This window comes from Phascolarctos cinereus, unplaced genomic scaffold, assembly GCF_003287225.1.
Source record: "Phascolarctos cinereus isolate Bilbo 61053 unplaced genomic scaffold, phaCin_HiC Scaffold_1;HRSCAF=81, whole genome shotgun sequence".
NCBI lineage: Eukaryota > Metazoa > Chordata > Mammalia > Diprotodontia > Phascolarctidae > Phascolarctos > Phascolarctos cinereus.
In genome coordinates, this window is record NW_027555514.1 from 54574783 (window position 1) to 54596787 (window position 22005).

The 22005-nt window shown below is 39.9% G+C and overlaps 1 protein-coding gene across 1 annotated transcript in view; it reads right to left on the minus strand.

Annotated features, from left to right (window-relative positions):
• The window catches only part of CUBN (cubilin), a 324592-nt gene that overhangs the window by 169548 nt on the left and 133039 nt on the right, over positions 1–22005 (minus strand). The window contains 1 exon segment of the mRNA XM_020966874.2: positions 7693–7874. Coding sequence (XP_020822533.1) covers positions 7693–7874 — 182 coding nt within the window.

Sequence of the window (22005 nt, forward strand, 5' to 3'; positions counted from 1 at the left end):
AATGCATGTTTGGCCACAGCTGAGAGGTACACAGGGAGATTAGAGTAATTAAGTTGGATCATGGGGCCAGCTAGTAGAAGTTCATATCTAGTGTTTAAATTCAAGTTAATCGGCAATTGCAAGCCAAAGAAAACTTTTGAGAAAGTTTCTATCAGTGGGCAGGGTAAAACAAGATTTCAAACTCAGTGCTTTCACACCTTGGGGTCAGAAACCATAGAACCATCTTGGACTTTGACCATTTATAGATGAGAAAACTAAAATCCAGACAAGAACCATCATCCCCAAAGTCACACAGCTTACAGAGTGACAAAGTCAGGGTGAGACTTCAATTCCTCTGACTCTCAGTCTAGTATTCTTTCCCACTAGAAGATGCTGCTTCTGTATTAATAAGTTATTATTCCTATGTCTTTGAAGTTCTTGGAAGATCCTGCTACTGGTTTATTGTGAGCTAGGAAGAGTAACTCAGCTAGCATGTACTGATAGATGAGAAAAAAACAATGAGAATACTCTTGAGAGAATGTCACTTGAATCTACAATGGCTTCTTTGTCTCATCAGTCCCTTCCAGTCCTTCTGGAAGGACCCAGACGAATGAAACTGCTGTTCCCATGAGGGCTCTGTATAAGGACAGTCATGGCAGAGGAATGAGGCCGGCAGGCAGCTTGAAGCTCAGTTTCTTTAGAAGGAGGTGATGTTTGTGTGGCCTCCTGCATCCCATCAAAAGGCCAGCTCTGAAGGGAGGGAGGGATGGAGGCTTATTTGCCACTTCACATAGACAGTGGTGCAAATGATAGAAACAAGGCTGAAATGAGCCCCTTGCCTCTTTGATCAAAATACACTTTTCCACTTTTTATGGGTTTCCTCCCTCTGCTATAGGAAGGGATGGAAGGATGACTTTAAAATCATGGACATCTGCCCAAAGCAGGACTTCTGGACAAGGATGGCAGCTATCAAAGAGTGGGGCAGAAAATCTATACAGAGCTTAGTTTCATTAAGGAAAGCTGATATCAAGTCTTCAAGAAAAGACTAGATGACCACTTGTATGTGGTTCTTGGGATTCTCATTCATGTGTGAGCCTCTGAGGTCCTTTCCAACTCTGAAATTCTGTGAAAAAAATTCATTTTAACCAACACTTATTAAGCACCTACTATTTGTAAGGCACTGTGTGCCTGTGCCCTGCCTTCACTCTGAATCACTGTTTTACCCCCAAGGGGATATAGCCCCTGCTATGACTGCTTGAGTGAAAAGAAGAAGCAAATAGAACCTTCAATAGGTTTTCTCCTGAGGAAAGAACTAGATGGCAAGAAAACCGGGGAGTATACTCTGGTTCCCTCTCCCCTAGCCAGGAAAGTTAAATCTGCCCCTTGGAGTTCTAGAGTACTCTAAGGGGTTTGAGGGCATTTTTTTCTTATTTCTATAGACTCGAGCTCCCATAAGCTGTGTTTTCTCCATTGTCAGGTACCAGTGACTACCACTTAATCACTTAATATCATTAGCTCTTACAGAGAGATACTGTATTTACTTCGAAGTTATAGTAAGAACAAAGGGTGTGTGTGTGTGTGTGTGTGTGTGTGTGTGTGTGTGTGTGTGTGTGTATACATACATACATACATGCATACACACATCCATACAACAATGTGAGGGCATCCTCCTGGCTCAGTTCCTACCTAACACTGGTCCCACCAATTTCATGTCCAGATCCAGAGTGACTCAGCTGAATGAGTCTTTGTCTCAGCTACCACTGAGACAAAGCACCCTGAAGGTCACTCCCAAAGGTCGCTCTTTGCTCTTAGGGGTGCAAACCTAGACTGTAACACCCTGGGATGCTGGTGCAGGGACCCTGTTGACCTTTCAAAACTCACAAGATTGGAGGCTCCAATCTCTTCACTTAAAACAGAAAAACAACAACAACAAAATACAGAAGTGAGGTCCTGAGATCCATTCACAGGATGACATGACCTCAGAGAAACACCCCAAGACCTTTCCCCTTTCAGCATTGTTTCTTTTTTTTTCTTTTGGCTAGGCAATGCGGTTACAGCATTGTTTCTTACTGGATGCTGCCAGTGGAGCCATTAACAAAATCCCCCAGGGACTGTGAGACAAAGAAGTGAAAACATGTGGCTGACCCTGAGGGCATTTTGGAAGATGCCCCCAGTTCCAGTGATGCAGCCAATTGAAAAGGGGCTTCTCATAACTGTGTGGTAGACAGATCTGAACCAGTTACAGAATGACTGTGGAGCAGAGAATCGAGCTGATTCAGCCCTTTGGAACATACTCCCAGTTGTGGTTATGCAGCCAATCAGAAAAAGGCTCTCCCTGACCCGTGGGTTAGCAGACCTTGGTGAGCAGTCACAGGGTGACTCCATAGTCTCTCCAAGGCACTTCCATTCCACATCACTGTGTGATCTCCCCCAGAACAGACCCCTTACGCTTTCCACGTGGGGACCTTGTAGCTGATACCCTCTGCACGTGCAGAGACCTTTGGACTGTTTTTCTAACCCTGAAGCACAGGCGGGTTCATCAGCTTCAGCTGAGAACTCTGATTGCTTCTCTTTGAAATTGACGTCAGGATCAGAAATGTAAGGATGGTTTTAATTTTGTTTCCTGCACCTCAGCTCTTGGCCTGCCTGCCCCCTTTCCTTTCACTGGCTGCTGAGCACTGTGAATGAAGTTAAACTGGATTGCAGCCAATATTCCATTTTAACTGGCTACTTCATCCTCAGCCCTCACCCATGGCCAATTTGATGCTCAGAAATCAGTGTCATGGAAATGGTCGGTTGCTTCAATGCGACAGCAGCCTCTTGGTTGCTCATAAGATGGGAATGCTGACTTGATTGTAACAGTAAATGGAGCTAACAGAGCAGAAGCAAATGGTCAAAACAGACTAAAACCACAGGCTTTGAGATGTGCTGTGTCCCAAGCCTTCAATCAAAACACATTTTTATCTCTGAAATCTTGTGCTCCCAGCAGCCTGGTTTTGTTTCTCTGTCTGCTGTTTAGTCATATGTCAGAGTGCCCTACGAACCACACCCTGAAATTCTTTCCATCTTTTCCCCATTTTTGAGAGTCATGTGTTAACTATTGGTTGCATTTGTGGAGGCCAAAAGTAACACTTTATTGTTTTCGCCATGGAAACCCTCTGGCTTGTTTTTATGAAAGTTGTGTGAAAAGTGGGCTGCACTGACATAGGGAAGGGAAGGAAATCCACCCCTAGGTGCAATAAACCAAGACAATGGCTTGTGTTCTGATGCTGGGCTCCTTCTAGTCTCAACAATGACCATTTGTAAAGCAGACTATCTGGATAAAGAAAACCCAAGGTCTCTCCTCCCCTCAAAAGAGCCAAGAAAATGATGTTCAAAACAGTGGCGTTTATCTTTCCGAAGCAAGAAAATGTGTTTTATTATGTTGGTAATCAGAAGGTGACCTGTGTAGAGACAGTCTTCGTTATAGAAGGCACATATGTCATTTTCATTACAAAATAACTGGAATCAGATAGCAGACAAAATAGCTGCTTTCTTCATTCCCACTGTCAGTAATTCCCCCAAGGAGGAATTATGCACCGGCTATAGAGCAATTACAGCCGAATCCAGAGAATAAGGAAGAGAGAACACCAGGCAAAGCAAAATCTTTATGAATTGACAAGGGAGAAAACACCCTTCACCTACCAGCCTCCAACTACCCAAAAGGATGCACAAATTAGCCTACAGGCCTGTGCTTGGGCCCCATGTTGGGATCCCATTCCAAAGTAGAAATAGTTTGCTTGAACAATTCACTCCTTGACAGTTCCGAACCCCACAACAAGTAGCAAACAAACTCAAGATTTTACAGAGAAAACTGGTAAAGATGACAAAAGATGAGAATAGTCTGTGTCAGAAGGATTAGGGAAATACGGCGCGTGATGGTGGAATTGTAAACTGGTCCAACCATTCTGGAAAGAAACTTATAATTATGCCAAGTAAGTGGCTAAAATGCTGATACCTGATCTAGAAACTGCACTGTTAGGCACATGTTCCAAGAAGATTAAAGGGAAAAAAAGAAGACTGTATATACACCCGAATACTAATAGCATCATTTTTACAGTAGCAAAGAATTGAAAATAAAGTAGATGCTTTTCAAATGACCAGGAAAATGTCTAAAACAATTTAAACAGAAAAACTAACAACAAAACAATTGTAACTGAATGCTTAAAAAGTTTAATGACTAAGCTTTGTCCTAAAGAAGAAATATGAGAGAATACCTTGATTGTTCTTTGCAGAGGTGGAGGACCATTAGTTTGAAACACAGCTTACAAATGTCAGCATTTTTTAATATATGAAGTTTTTCCAACTATATTTTCTTCCCCCTTTTAAAATTCTTTATTATGAGGAATGACTCTTTGAAAGGGGGAGAGGGAAAATGGGAATGTAGATGATGTAAAACAAAATCTATCTATACAAATGCATTTTTTTATAAGGGAATATTCAGTGTTCTTTCAAAGTGTGTGTTGTCCAGTAGACTTAGGCATGTATTTGTTTTTAGGGACTAACCCAGGCCTGAGTATTCTATGTAATGGGCATGAGTGTCCAGAGAGCACCAGGAACCAGGATAACAATCCCAAGACTCTGGTTAGATCTGTGACCTTCTCAAAGGGAAAATAAAAAAAAAAAGCCCAGATCAAGACCCAGAGAGGTAACACAGTAGAGTGGAAAGAGCGCTGGATCTGTAATCAGAGGGTCTGGGTTCAAATCCTCCTCTAACATGAAGTATCTTCACCTTGGCCCTGGTTTCTCACCTGTAAAATGATGGGGTGAGACAGCTGAACTCTGAGGTCCCTCCTAGCTGTTGCTCTATGATCTTCTGTCCTAGCACTTTGTCCACTGGGCCCTGGCAAGAGTTTACAGCTGCAGGATGCCCAAGCAGATGCCAACACTGCACTGTATTGTGAGCCCACAGCCAAGACAACAGCAATAGTACCTTGCTTTCTCTTCAAAAACTGTTTGTTCCCAGACTTGGCACCAACCATGTCCATAAAAACATTCTGGGATGTGATTTCTGACCTGGGGGCATTAATAGCTTTGGCTAGGATCTAGCTTAATTTTTAGTGTTATAACTCTGTAATGTAGACTGGTTTCCAAACATAAGCCCGAGTGACTCTTTCTGTTCCATAAGGAGTTGGGGATGTCACCGATGTTGGACATGGTTTAACATTACTATCTAGGGGCATAGTAGATAAAAGTACTGACCTTGGAGTCAAGCAGACCCGAGTTTGAACACAGCCTTACATACTAGCTATGTGACTGATCACTTAACATCTCTGTGCCTCAGTTTCCTCATATGTAGAATGGGAAAAATAAAAGTACCTACCTCAGGGGCATTAGGACGATGAAATGAGGTAATATATGTAAAGCACTTTGCAAACCTTAAAGTGCTATATAAAGGTTAGCTATTTATGCTGGGATAGAAATAACTGGGTGGGTGTTTACATATTTCTTTTTCATGGTGAACTTAACAAACAGTAAATTGAATGGTTGTTTGCATTTATATTATACTTGCATATATATTTACTTGCATATATATTAGAATAGCACCCAAAAAAACCAGAAAAGTCTGTCACAGTGGAGGGGAAACAGGGGAAGGTGAGAGGGAATGAGGGAATCTTATTCTCATAGGATTTGGCTTAAGGACAGACTACCATACACATTCAATTGGGTATGGAAATCTGTCTTACCCTACAGGAAAATAGGAGGAGAAGGGGACAAGAGAGCAGGGGGATGATAGAGAGGAGGGCAGATTGGGAAAGAGGGTAATCAGAAACAAATACTTCTGAGGAGGGACAGGGTCAAAAGAAAGAATAGATAAATGGGAGGGCAGGATAGGATTAAGGGAAATACAGTTAGTTTTTCACAACATGTCTACTATGGAAGTGTTTTGCATAACTGTACATGTATAACCTATATTGGGTTGCTTGCCTTTTTAATGAGGGTGGGTGGGGGGGAGGAAGGGAGAAAATTTGGAACTCAAAGTTTTAAAAACACATGTTCAAAAAAAAAGTTTTCACATGCAACTGGGAAATAAGAAATACAGGAAATGGGGTACAGAAGTCTATCCTGCTCTACAGGAAAATAGAAGGGGAAGGGGATAAGAGAAGGGAGGGGGGAGAGATAGAAGAGAAGGCAGACTAGGGGAAGGGGTATTCAGAATGCATGCCATCTTGGGGTGGGGGGAGGGGTGAGAAATTTGGAACACAAAAACTTGTGGAAGTGAATGTTGAAAACTAAAAATAAATAAATTTATATTTAAAAAAAGAAAAGAAAAAAGAATAGAAAAAGAGGACAGTACATGAAATTCCAGGTTGCTTATGTACATAAATGGCTTCTCTCTTTATGTAGATAAGTTCAACCTGTAGCTTTCACACCTGTTTGCTTATCTATTTCTAAGGCTAGGCTATGTGTGACGAGAATAAGCATTTATTAAGCACCTACTATGTACCAGACATGGTGCTAAGCCCTTTAAAAATATTAAGTCATTTGAACCTCACAATAATCCTTCAAGTTATGTGCTATTAATATACCCATTTTACAGATGAAGAACCTAAGGCAGGCAAACGAAGGTTAAGTTGCATGCCCAGGGTCACACAGTTAGTGTCTGAGGCTGTATTTGAACTCAGGTCTTCCAGAGTCCAGGCCCAGGGGCTCCACCTAGTTGCCTCTCTGAATCACGAAACTCCCTCCAGAAAGACAGCATGCTTGCTCTGATATACATCCCTTTCTTCTCCTACAAATGAAATGTCTCTTGTCTGTCTGGCAAACAAACAGTTTGAAAGTACTTTTAAAATTCAGAATCTAAGAAAGCTGTTTACATGCAGGTGAATGTGTATATGTGTAGCCTGTCAGTCATAATGATTGAACATATGTAATCAGAAGCTACTTTTCACAATCAATCAATAAACCAGCATTTATTAAGCCCTTACTACGTGCCAGGCACTGGAGATACAAATACAGGAGTGAGGTGGCTACTTCCTCCAAGAAGCTCCTATTTTGGGTGGGGGGGGAGGGTGGATACAACATGTTCCCAGACAAGTAAAAACAGAATAAATACAGATTAAATTATAAATGCTAGGGACGGGGTAGGAGACAGAACTAACAACTAACTAACTTAACAGAGTTGACCTTCCAACTTGTAGTCCGACAACTACCTGACTTTTGGGTTCCCTCTTCCCTCCAGGACCAAGTAAAAAATCCTCTGTTTGGCTTTGAAAGCTTTTCCTCACTTGGTACCTTCTGGCCTTGCAGTCTCCTTACACCTTACTCCCCTTCACGCACAATCCAGTGACAATAGCCTCTTCATTGTTCCCACATAAGACACTCCATTTCCTGACTGTGTATTTCCCTGGCTGTCCCTCCAGCACAGAATGTTTCATCATCTCCACTTGGATTCCTTTAAATCTCAGCTAAAACAGCCTTCTGCCAAAAGCTCTTCCCAGTCCCCTATAATTCTACTCCTGAGATTTTCTCCAATGTCTCCTGTGTATGTCTTGTTTGGACATAGTTGTTTGAATGTTGGGTCCCCATTAGATTGTGGCCTCCTTGAGAGCAGGGACTTTTTCTGCCTTTTTCTCCAGTGCTTGACACATAATAGATGCTTAATAAACCCCTGTTGACTTGACAGACAGACAAGGGAGGTCTTTGGGCAGTGCTGAAAAACAAAATTCCTACCTCAAGGACGTCGAATCTGCAGTTTACATGGTACTCCACATTGAAGTCTTCAATGGTGAGCTGAATGCTGCTCCCTGGGGCTGTGCGAATATACCAGATACACTCCTTGTTGGGTGGGTAGTTATTTGGGTACCCAGGGCTAGTAAAGGAGCCAGAAGGCCCAGTCAGCTCCCCACCACAACCTGTTAAAAATAGCGTAGCTCTAGTCAGTTTCATGCGTCCATGAGTGTCTAGAAAACGTTCAAAACCAATCGATAAAGTGATGGATATACAACAGTGAGATTGTGGTTTATTATGCTTAGGTTGGTGGAAAATCAGAAATTCACAACAAAAAAACCCACAAATGACCCAGTGATTTTAAAAAATTGTGGAAAGTCATGAAAGTTGTTTAAATTTTGCTTATTTAAAGAAAGAATTAATTGTGATGCTTCTGTGCCACTAGATGCATTTATCTACAGAATGACCCTCTTTTTCTTTTTTTTTTTTGCAGGATGCATTTTTTAAAATATTTTGTTCAGGATTTCTAATTTCATGTTCTGTGGACTTTCTAACAAATACTGAGTTAACAAGTGTGTGATAGAGTGGATAGAGCCCTATGCTTGCAATCAGAAAGACTTGGATTCAAACCCTTCCTCAGATGCTCTCAGTGTTGACCTGGTCAAGGCACTTAATATCTCTGTGCCTCAGTTTCTTCATCCATAAAATAAAGGGGTTGGATTGGATGGAGTCCCTTCCATCTCTAAATTTATGACTATAACTAAATATTTACTGAATGTCACTTATGTGCCCAGCATCATACAATATCTGTGCAATAAGCATTTAATCAAGGCCTTATCATGTCAAAAACAGTATGCTACCAGTGCTAGGAAAGACAGAAAATCTAAGTCAACACAGGCCCTGCCCTCATGAAGTTGATAGTCTGTCATTCACCACTGCTTCTTTGTCTAAATCTCAAGCATTTAATATTTAAAATCAATCAATAAGTATTTATCAAGCATCTCGTCTGTACCAGGCACTCTGCCAGCTGCCGGGCATACTAGTACAATGAATGAAGCAACCCTTACTCATAAGGAGGTTACATCCTAATGGGAGAAACAATAAGCACATCTGTAAGTATATACAAATAAAAGCTGGGGCAGCTGGGTGGCACAGTGGATAGAGTGCCAGGTCTGGAGTCAGGAAGATCCAAGTTCAAATCCAGGCTCAGACATGTAATAGGTATGTGACCCGGGGCAAGTCATTTAACCTTGTTTGCCTCATTTTCCTCATCTATAAAATGAGCTAGAGAAATAAATGGCAATCTACGCGGTGTCTTTGCCAAGAAAACCCAAATGAGGTCACGGAAAGTTGGACATGACTGAAACGACTGAACGACAACAAGAATAAAAGTTAGCAAATTTCAGATCAAAGAGAATTCCCAGTACTGATGGTTATGTATTAAAAAAGATGATTATCAAATCTGAAAAAAAATATTTGTAGATATTGCCTTTCATAGTTTTCATCTGATATATGCACAGACAGAATCTTTACCTTGCTTTTTTCTTAGTATTTTCCTTAGATCAGAAAAGGGACCCAGTGAAGATTTCAAGAATGAATGTATAACCCCACCACACACACACACACACACACACACACACACACCCCACCCTAAAAACCTAACCTGAAAATGGCTTTTAGTGCTCCTTGTCTCCCCAAACTGCCAATCTTCATAGCCCCATTTATGGGTTTCCCTCCTTTAAGTCCATAGCCCCAAAGTAATATCTTCTCTGTAAATTGCCTACTATACTTCTGAATTTCAATAAATGCTAAATTATAAAAGAAAAACAAGATTATAACAGCATGAAAAGGCTAGTATAATTAGATGTGCCAAAATTGTGGCATGGGTTGAACATTAAAATAAAAAAATAGAAGGGCCATGAAAAGATTAAGAAATATTCTTCCCACGAATCTAACACCACAAGGAAAATATCCCTGATAATAAGCCAAGGTCAACATAACTTGCATCTATGGCACTATTTTTAATAACAATTGAAATGGTTCTCCTTGTTCTATAGGTAGGGAAGGCTGTTCCTATTGCCTTCTCTGGGTTTCAGCAGGGTTTTCCATTTCCTTCTTTTGTGACAGCAGCCACATCATATGGACTGATCCATACAAATAAATATCTATGAGGAAGTAACATTGGCTGTTGGCACCAGGATGCAAGATATAATAATAATTAATAATTAATAATAATAATAATAAGCTTTAAAGTTTACAAAGTGCTTTACATATGTTAACTCATTTGAATCTCTTACCCTCTCTCCCTCCATTTCAGTCCATCAGAGAAGTTATGAAACCATTGCTGGTTGTCATTATATCTAAGAATTTCATAATTGCCCCCTTGGTCATTGCATTCCCTCTCTGATTTCAGTGTCTTCATGAGTAAACAACAGGGTCCCCATGCCCACAGGCTGATTGATGCAAACCAAAACAGTAATATCAGATTCTTGGCTCTCAGTGGTGCCTTTCTGACTACAGTGAAACATTTTAATTCGTTCAACCAGAACTCTGAAAACCCAGTGTGTTTTGGTTTTTTCCTTGGCCCCAAGATAAATAGTTGTTGTATTTTCCTGGGGTAGAAATGTGCCTTTTAGCAGTATCTCATGCACAACACTCCAGGAGGTTGGGTGACTTCCCCAAGGTTCCAAGGTTAGCACATGTCAGCCCTGGTGCCGATACCGGAATCCAGGTCTAGTGCCTTTAAGTCTAGGGGCCTTTCCATTGTACCACACAGTCTCCCCACTTTCCTCTTTCTCCCTCTGACATTTAAGATGGTAACATTTGCTCTTCTTGGTACCAAAAGCAATTTGTCATTGTTGTTAAGTTGTTTGACTCACGTACAACTCTTCATGACCACATTTGGGGTTTTCTTGACAAAGATACTGGAGTGGTTTGCCATTTCTTTCTCCAAGTGATTTTACAGAGGAGGAAACTGAGGCTCAGGGACACATAGGTAGTAGGTATCTGAGGCCAGATTTGAACTCAGAAAGATGAGTGTTCCTGACTCCAGGAACAGCGCTCTACCTACTGTGCCACCCAACTGCCAGAAAGCAACTTAGAACAGGCAAAATTAGACATGTTTGTTGGGTAAAAACTAGCATTGAACTCAGATATAAAGTTCATAAAAACATGATGAAATTTGACCTTTCATGGAGTGGAAGCTTTACATCTTTGTCCTTCTGAGTTCTGACAGATCATGGAAATGCTCATTCCTAAATTCAGGGAGAACTATGAATTACTTACTGCTACAGTGGAAGTCTAATAGGTATGAAGGCTCAATCTCTCCACTTCAATAAAAAAAAACTCTACTATGTGAATAGACAAGCTATGAGTCATGGAAGTCATTTGGTTTTTCTCAGTCTCTGAGAATCAATTTCCCTTAGTTTTTATTACATTAAAAAAATTTCTTCTGAGTTCTTATTCACGGAATCACAGCATCTCTGAATTAGAAAACCTTTAGAAGTTAACTGATTCAATGTATACCTCAACAGAAAAGCTTCATAATATATCCAACAAGCGGGCATCCATACTCCTTCTAAAAACCTTCAGTGATTGGGAACACATTACTGGCCAAGGTAGCTCTTCCTCTTTGGGATGCTTCTAACCAGGGATGTTAGGCTCGATGATATAATGAATCTAAAACACTTGGCAAATTTTAAAACACTACGTAAGTGCCAGTTCGTATTATTATTATTATTGTTATTGTTATAATTGTTATTATTATTCTAAGGTCACCAGGCCTCCTGGTGATGACTTCAATCCCTGAGCTTTGTATTGTACTCCTGCTAAGAGCAAACAATGTTAAGTAATATAGGAATGCCCTTGTAAATATCTAACAACCAGGCTCTCAAAAAAAAAGTATGCACACACTTTTAAGTTTAATTGGCATTATTAAAACTTTCTTAAGTCTAGACTAGGGCTTCTTAAACTTTTTCCACTTGCAACCTCTTCAGTGCTTCTTAAACCCCATATGTGGCCCATGGTTTAAGAAGTGCTAAAGACAATCCATGAAACAATAAATCAAGCCCTAATTTGTTGGGATTGCCAATTTTTTAAGTATAAAAGTTTTCCCTGAAAATTTAACAATAGATCTCTAGAGCAGGTACCCATAGCACCCCTGCCTCAAATTATTACTGAGTCTCCCAGAAATCTCCTTTTTTGTAATTTCCACCCATTAATCCTAGTTCTGCTCTCTAAGGCCACATGGAGAAAATCTGGTCCTTTTTTCTCATGAAGTCCTTCTAGGCGATGCTTATCCAGTTCCTCATTAATCTTTTCTTCTCTTGGGTAAATATCACAATTCTTCCCATCCTTGTATGACATGGTACCATGGACACCAAACATTGTGCCATGTGGACCAAAATGAGTCTCCTCACCAGTCATCCTGGGGTGAGAATACCAAGATGTGTGAGGTTTGGTCTAGCCCATAGGAACTCCATTATTATTTACCCTCCCAGATACATGACTTGAGCTCCCTAGCCCCTAGCTCCCTGCTATATGAAGAATGAAGACCCATACCAACATTGCACTGTGACACCAAAGGATTCTAGAAGGTGACATACTAATTAATGAGGGTGGAGGTGAGGTATAGCAGAAATTCACTCACCCTACAGTGAGCAAGCCACCAACTCCCATTGCCCTAATTCTTGCGATTCGGAATTCCTGTCCAACCAAGGGGAAAGTGTTCTTCCCCTGCACTCTCTCTCCCTCCTCTCATTCCCCACCAGCTCAGCTCTACTCCTCTCCCTTCCCTGTCAACCCTGTCTATCCTTCCCTTGCATTGTGCCCTTTGTAATCCTTGATCTTTTTTTAAATAAATTCTCCTTCAACGTATTTGTTACTAGAGTAAAGAAAACAATATACATAATGGTTCCAACAGTATAAATCAAAAGAATAACCACCACCAAACAACAAAAAGTGAATGCTGAAGCTATACAAAAGATAATCATGGATCCAAGAAGAGTTATGAGTGTCGGACTCCTATCTTTCCACTACTTTGCAGAAGAAGTTCCATGAGTATGAAACATTGCATATGTCTTCAGATTTTTTAGCTATATCGATCAGTTTTGCCATTTTCCCCTTCTGCTTTTTTTTTAATTAAAAAATGTTACAGGGCATGGATCTGGGAGAGGGGAGGAAGGAAAACAAAAATTTTATACCCAATAAAAACTTTTTCAAACAATACCCCTTCATCCCTGAATTCTTCTTCACACACAGATACCTGGCCCTTTTCTGAAGACACCATGATCTCTGGCCAAACTCCCTCCTGTGGGTTGTTCTTCCTCTCATGCCCCATGATGCACCTTGCCAGGGAAAAGAGTTGGTGTACCCCACTGCCACCTCCTGCACTCTCTTTGTTTCCATCACTTGGCAATGTTTCTTTTGAAGACCAGTTCTTCTGTGTTTGTAACACTGGCCAGGTCTTCACTGCTGTAACGTCTGTAAGTCATTCTTGAGTATCTGGCTTACAGTCTTTCCTTCCATCACAATCTTTGCCCTAAAACTTTAGGTCTCAAGTATATACTCAGATAACCCCTCACCTAGTTCATCAACCTCAATTGTCAAGTTTCCTTCTTCTATCTCAGCCATCCATGGCGATGGTCATGCCTGAGATCTTACTATGAGCAATCAATCAATCAATCAATCAGTAAACATTCATTTAAGTACCTGTGCCAGGCACTATGTGAGGCACCAGGGATAAAGAATTAAGCAATCATTATGTGTGTCATACAACCCCCCAGAGTGGAGGCTCCATGAGGGTGGAAGTATTTGTGTTTTACTGGTCCTCATTCTTCCTCTAGTGTCTGAAATGGTATTCATGCACATTAAGTAAGCATGGCTGCTATTTAATTTGTTTGGCAAATATTTTGTATACACTGATTTATAAACATGTTGCCTACCCCAATAGAATGTAAACTCCTTGAAGGCAGGGCTCATATAGGTTTTTTTGTCTCTGTATCCCTAGTCCCAAGCACAGTGTCTGACATATAATAGCTACTGGATAAATTGTTGTTTATTGTTTGAAATACTTATTGATTAATTGAAACATATTTGATTAATTGAATTGAAAAGTAAATCATTAAGATCCTTTCTTAAAATTTTGGTTTATGTAGAATAAAATCTTGTCTGTAAGCGAATACCTGTTGTTCAATCTTTAGTCATTAGCCTTTGTTAAAAAAAAATAATAGTACTGGTGACTAATCTTTAGTTGATTTTCTTTTCATCCCAACTCTCAAGTCCAAGGCACATTGATATGACTTTCTATATATGGAAGTATGGAAGACTTCAAAGTTGTTTCAGAGCTTGTTTATATGAAGGGAAGGGGAAAGGAATGAGCATAAAAGCCAATTCTGTGCCAGGCACTGTGCTAAGTACTTTACAAATATTATTTCATTTGATCCTCACAATAACTCTGTGAGGTAGATGCTATTACTATCCCCATTTTGCAGTTGAGAAAATTGAGGCAGAGGTTTAAGTGATTTTCTCAGGATCACAGGGCTAGTTAAGTATCTGAGACCAAATCTGAACTCAGGTCTTCCTGACTCTAGGCAAAGTGGTCTATCCATTGTACCACCTAGCTCCTGAGTAGGGAACCTCAAAAGTTTACATAAGGACATTTATTAACAAAATTTTGTCTTAGATATCAAGGGTGAAAAAAACCCAAGCTATGAATAATAAAATTTCAAAGCCATGCCCCCCCAATCACCTTAAAATTTTCTACTTTCCTCCCCCATTCCATGGCCTTATTTGAAGGAATGGTTTCAATAAAGGCACAGAATGCTAAAAATAAACAGGAGCAGAAGTACAAGCGTCAAAAGTGCCTGCTGCCCGGAACATAAATTCTCATAGAATGACTCCCCAGAAGCAATGACCTCTACATTCCTTTTACATATGGGTGGGGAGTCACATCCTGGAAAAAGAGGGGAGAGGCTCCTGTGTCTTTCTGCAACTCTGATTCCCACCAGTAACCAGGAGAAGGACCTGTTTTATTTTTGCATCACTGAAAGCCCCAAGAGGACAGAAGGGGCAAAGAAGAACTGAAGGGGTTGAGGGGAGGAGTAGGGAGCATGGGCTCTGGATCTATTCTGTTCCTACCTGATCACACCCCGGCCTGAATTCCTGATGAGCCAGGAACCTTCCCAAACTGTGTATGATAATTGAGCCTAATAAGATCTATCTATAGCTAGATAGAAAGATAGCTATAGATACATACATACATATATTTACATAACATGTGTGCATATATATGTACATACATAGATATTTACATGAAGAAAAATCTTTCAAAACACTGTAAATAAAGGCATACATGTCCTTTAACATGTCTTATTTGATCATTTTTTTCAGTAACTTAAAAATGAAAACTGTTTCTACCATGGTTCCTTCAAATATGCTTTTTAAGTAAGACTAATTTGCCTCCTTTGCACAGTGGGTGGCTCCAATCTGTGGGTGGCTTCTGACTGATTCATATCATGCACTAGCTGGTCTTGAAAGTCCAGATTTTTCTGAAATAGCCTCCACAGACGTTAGACAGTACAATCTCTAAGGTCCCTTCAGTGTAAGAGTTCAGTGATTCCACTAAACAGAAATTATTGCAGAAGAGTATGTTGTCTACTTACGTAGTTAAGGAGCAGTGTGTGTTTATATGTATGTGAATAATAATAATATATTAATACTGGAAGATAATACATAATGTTGCATATATTATATATAACACAGAAACACATATTTGTGTCTGTAATAGGGGTGTATGTGTTTACATCCATGTACATATCTGTGTGTATATAATATACATAGATACATGTTTATTATGTATATATCATATTTGTATATGTATACACATATGCATATATGCATACACATACATTCTATATACATACATACACACTTGTCATTTCATTAATATAGGGAACTCTAGAGTGGATAAACTTTCACGGAATGCAGGTCAGCACCTTCTCTGCAACTTAAAGTCTTAAAGAGTTGTCTAGACCACTGAAAGGAGAGGTAACTTGTCACACAGCCAGTATGTGTCAGAGGTAGGGCTTGAACCCAGGTCTTCTAACCTGTGAGCCTGGCACTCTATCCATCCCTCCCCTTCTCCATCCCTCCCCTTCTCCACACATAAGTACACACACACACACACACACACACACACACACACACGACAGTCAGTGTGGTTCAGTAATCGTTCCAACAAAGGATGCAATTAGTTTTATCATAACCATATTTTGTAATCGCCAGTACAAGTCAGTCACAAAAAATAATAGCAACACACGCATTTACTTAAAAGTCTGTTGGGGTAATGCCATATTTCCATGCTAATGGCGATGGAGGGGCCGCCATTACAGATCAGTACGGATGGATGATGGGATCAGTGGGCCATGATGACAAGAACACCTCATTCTATGAGGCACTGAGACAGACGCTGGGTCTGGCCAGAGCTTAACAATCAAGAATTTAGAGTCATGGAACGGTCAGACCTTAGGCAGGATGAGAAAGAAGCTGAGCAATTTGTTCAGAGGGCCAGATTCACGTGGTAACTGGATAAAGGAGAAGTTAGTACCTAGCAGGTCAACTGTTGACTCTGTAAGAAAGAAAAGATGCTACTGGGAAGTCAGCCAGAGGAGGAAAATTAGACTTGAGAAGAGGAAGAAGCTCAGCAAGAAGTGGTTTTGGTTTTGTATTCTCAATAATTAAGGGTGCTGCCTTCCTCACAGACCAGAGGTTTTGTCAGTCCACCACGGCATGACACACAATTGTAGCTGACTCAGAACCACAAAGATGGCACTGAGTTTCACATTGAGATGAATTTGGAGGGAAGCTCTCTGTTCTTGGCATCAGAGAAAGAAAAGAGCATGAGAAACTGGACTGGCATTAACTCAATGCATTCACTCTGTGGATAGGCACCAGCAGCTCAGATAAATTTTGTTTACTTCTAGACTGCAATTTTTAAATTAATGAAGAAGGATTTCACAAAGAATGTGCCAAATTAGGAATACTGTATCCATGTAATGCTCTGAACAATGCTGAATTAGTATGCTGTGGCTATCCTCAGTGAGAAGAGAGAAATAAGACTGGCAGAATCATCATTTAGCACTATCAGTAAAATAAAATTTTATATTTTCTCCATGTAAAGGATTAAAAAATTCATCTTAGTCGAGAACAAAAGTAGCCACTCTATTAGTCTTTCCCTGTGGATTAAATGCATCTTCCCCTTTACTCTGCAAAGCCCCCCTCCCTACCCTACCCTTGAAATCTTCAGGGGAAAAATGCATTTCATTCATTTTGGACACCCCTGAAGACTTCCCAAGCCAACCATCTTGAAGTCTATCAGCAGCTGCAGAAGTTACTAGTTATTTTATGAGATCAAAGGGACTGACTGGGCTAATTTCCCCTGAAATAGGCAGCTATGACTATAGTTCTGTTCTCCTAAGCATATTTCATGAGTCTCACGTAGACACTTGATGAAATCCCCCAAATTGGCAAAATTTGTGGAAGGAAAAAAAGGAACAACTTTCTTTTTTAGAGGGCTTCCAGTTCAATGTCACACCTCCATTCAGGATTACTCATTCTAAAGCTGTTTCCTTTCAACAGTCTTGGCAAAATATTTTCAGGGAAAGGGGCCAGTGATTCACCCCCAGGGGGACACTTAATTACCTGCTTCTTCCCCATTCCTCCTGTCTCCTTCCACCACACCCTCAGTCTTCCTCCCCCTGGCAGGTTTACACAGTTTAATATACAACACTGCATGCTGGGAGTGACAATGACCATGGCCTTCGGGCCTTTGGGCCCCTCCTCTCCTAGCAACAATGTTTTTGGTATGCTTAGTGCTTTCTGAGATGGGAGCATGAGATCACAGGAACATAGAGCAGCCATAGAGGTCCCCTGGGAGCCCAACTCTTTCATTTTACAGATAAGGTCATTGGGCCCCAGAGAAATGATTTGTCCAAGGTCACACAGGTAATAGGATTTGAATCTAGGTCCTCTGAATTCAGTTAAGTGGCACAGTAGACACAGAACCAGACCTAAAATAAGGAAGACTCATCCTCCTAAGTTCATATCTGGCCTCAGACACTTACCAGCTGGGTGACCCTAGGCAAGTCACTTAACCCTGTTTGCCTCAGTTTCCTTAGCCATAAAATGAACTGGAAAAGAAAATGGCAAACCACTTCAGTATCTTTGCCAAGGAAACTCAAAAAGTTTCAAATAGAGTTGGACACGATTGAAACGACTCAACGATAACAACAAAATCTCTAAATTCAAATTCACTGCTCTTTCCACTGTATTAGCAATCATTTATACCCTGCATAGTTTAGTTCCATTCACTTCATAGTAGACTGGAAAGCTGCGGGGGCATTCTGGGACTGCTAGAAATAAAATCTAACTCACCACCGTCTATTCTTCTTCTCACCTCCATGCTGCCTGGCCCATTAGCTGTATGACCTTGGGCAACTCACTTAAAGTCTCAGCTTCAGTTTCATCATTTGTAATATGTAGCTACTTAAAATACCTATCTTACAGTGTTGTTGTGAGGGTCAAATTATACATACATAGATGTATACACACATACACAGAATTCTTTGCAAACCTTAAAAAGCTATACAAATTCATATTGTTACCTGAAAAAGTTCCACAATTTTATTATACTTGATAGAATGCAAGATGGTTTAGTGAAAAAAAAAAAGCTAGATTTGGAGATATAAAACCTGGGTTTGAATATCAGTTCTGCCAGTTTACCTGGGCAATTCACTTAAGCCTTATGGGCCAGAATTTCCTCATCTGTAAAATGGGAGAGAGTGGATATGTTGTCCAGGACCCTTCCAGGGCTAAATCTGGAATTCTATGATAATATGACCACAAAATTGCCCAGGATAAGAACTGAGCCTCTTTCCATTGCTATGTTCTCTAATGTTCATGGAAAGGAAAAAAAAAACCCATGGAAAAAATAAGTTACTTCCTTAAGCAAAATGTTAACTTGATTAGTACACTAATCATTTAATTTAATTACCCTTCATCTACTCTTCTATATAACATCTGGGACATTTTCATCATAATTAACTGAAAAAGTAGTCATTTGAATAAGAAGTAGTCAATTAATGCAAGTTAGTCTGGAAGTGACCGAATTTATGGTGGATAAGTTTAATCTGAAGGAAGAAAACTATTATGTGACTGTATCTATGTGTGTTTGTGCATGTACATATATGTATGTGTGTGTGTGTGTGTATACACACACACACACACACACACACATACCAACAATCATAATTAGAAACAGTGCTACTTGGGCAATAATTTGATTACTATTCTTCACGAAAAATTCATTACTGATTCATGAGCCAATGTCTGAGGAGAAAACTTAACTAATGCTTCACAGTTCCTGAAATTCATAATTGCTTAGTTGTTTGGTATTGAATCTTTTCATTAAGTGATTGCAAAATATCACACACATACACACACACTATTTTCAAAGGTTTCCCACAGCAATGCTTGGATCTGAGATATATCAATCAATAGAATATGAATGGAGTGAGAAAAAGTAAACCTCTTTGAACTATAAAGATCTACAATGAATTTGAGATTGGTTCACTATTCTCAATGGAACAATTTTGGGAAACTTTTGCTATAAATTGTGAAACTGTGAAAAAAAATATACTGGGTTTTTTTTCCCCTCATGTTGTACTAAAAAAGCCTGGAATTCCCCCAGAAAGCATATGCAATGTCTATCACAGACAGAGTTGCTAGGTAACCAGGACACAAATAGAAAGGTCAAGAAACCCACACAGACTGAACTCCTTCCTTTGGCCAGAATTGCAGGGGTTGCCACGAATGGAGCACTATGTGTTTTAAGAAGGTGGGGGGAGCCAAGGGGAGGTTTGGTTATTGCTGTTCGTGACGTACTATTTCAAAGAGTGTTCTTGGAGATGGGATCCAGACTTCGGTGAAGAGTAGCACTAGTGAATTTGGGATGATGAGCGACCTTTAAAAAACCTCATGCTCTTTGTGAGGCTCAGATTTGCTCTGCAATGAATCCTAACCACACATCAAAAAAAGGGGCTTTTTTCTCCCCAACGTGAAATCAAGCTGAAGTGTCTGTACGTTTAACAATAACATGTACTGTTGTAGTCGAGGATGTGAATAATATTAGAGTTTGGATTTTTTTTAACTCATTCTGAAATTTCAGTCAATCTGTGACGTCTGCTCCTAAGCCAAAGGAAGTTCTGAAATCTCTCTCAGCAGCCTGGCTGCTCCTTCCTCCACTCCTTGGGTATACATCGCAGGCCACCCTCACCTTCTCCTCCCAATCACTAAGTACAAGAATCTCAGTGAGAAGAGTACAGACCACAGTGCGCTTTCCGGAGAAGCAGCACAGTGGATTGGACACAGGGGGTGGCCTTTGAGTCAGAAAGACCAGGGGTCAAGTCCCTTCTCTGATATAAACTGGGTGGGTATTCATGGCCTAGTGAGGTGCTTCAAGCAAAACTTGTTCAGTCACGTCTGACCCCACTTGGAGCTGTCTTGGCAAAGATACTGGAGTGGTTTGCCATGTCCTTCTCCAGCTCATTTTACAAATGAGGAAACTGAGGCCAACAGGGGTAAGCCAGGATTACACAGCTAGTAAGTGTCTGAGGCCAGATTTGAACTCAGGTCTTCCTGACTCCAGACAAAGCTTTCTATCCGCTGTGCCACCCAGATGCCCCAGGCAATCTATGACTATTAAATTAAGGACAAGACGAAGAAATACATCAGTAAAGGAAGTTTCCTCCCCCAAAAAATCTTTTTAGTAAATAATGCTTTCATCTCTCAAATTAGTGACTTTCCAAATTGTGGCATCCTTCTCTTAAAGGCTGATGTGAATAAAATGTTTCATTAAAAAGAGATGTGAGGGGCAGCTAGGTGGCGCAGTTGATAGAGCACCAGCTCTGGATTCAGGAGGACCTGAGTTCAAATCCAGCCTCAAACACATAACACTTACTAGCTGTGTGACCCTGGGCAAGTCACTTAACCCCATTGCCTAATCAAAAAAAAAAGAAAAATCAAAAAAAGAAAAAAAAAGAGAGATGTGAGGAAGTTTCTTAAACTGAATAATTATCTGTCCAGATAATGGTTGTGATTAAAAAGCGTTCAAATGAATTCAAACTCATTTTTAGCTACTGGAGGTCACAAACAGCTAAACACTCCTAATAGGTTAATACAGGTATCTCAAGTCAAAGGAGTCCCAATCTAGTTTCAAAAGTATCAAATAGCTATATCCAAGCACCCACATATTATATGCAGAACATACATAGAGGACAAGTGTAAATGATTATTGTTGGGTTTTTTTAGCATGAGTACATTTTCTAAAAAATAATCATTTTTAAATTTTCTATAGTTTTTCCCTAACATTCTACATAAATTGAATGCAGTTTTCTTTGTTTAATCTTGGGTGCCTGTATGGGAGTAATAATGACCTGGGAGGTTTATATTCTGGGGTTTCAGCCAGTTCAAACCAGCTCCTGAGAGCTAATCGTTAAATTTTCTGTGTGAGCATTTACATTTCAGAATTCAACAAATACTATAAGTCAGGGCTTGATTTAATATTTTGTTGATTGTCTAGATGTAAGAATATGATAAATAAGATATTTATAATGCAGATTAAACTTTAAAGTATGCCTAATGAACATTTTTTCTTTTTCTTGTAGAGCTGGTTGTTAAACATTTACTAACACAACACTGCTCATATTTGTACTGATCTGTCATCTTTAGGAGATTCCCTGAAGGTTTCCTAAACAAAGTACTTTCACTGATGTCATATTTGAGGCAGACTGTGACAGGTGTTGTAACAATTCCCTGAAACATTATATCATAGCTCACCATTAGAAGGGAAGTCCAATATATAATTCAACTAAAACTGTGCAAGGAATTTAACTGGAGCCAAATAGTTACTCAAACTGAGGCTAGGCCTGGATAACATAATTAACTTCTAAAAATCCTTCTGAAACAGCTCTGGGATCTTTACTGGCCACAACTCATCAGAGACACCACACATTCATAAATGAAACAAAATATCTTCAGTGTTGGGATTTTTTTTCACATTTTGCATGATTGCTACTTAGTGATAATAATAGCTGCATTCACATGGCTTTTTAAGGTTTGCAAAATACTTCAGGAACGAGCACATCATGACTTTTAAAAATTATTAAATACTTTTAAAATATAAAAATGTATTGACCTATTAAATAATAACTCCATGTTTCAAAATCATGTCTTTTTCAGTGATACAGAAAAGTAGACAAA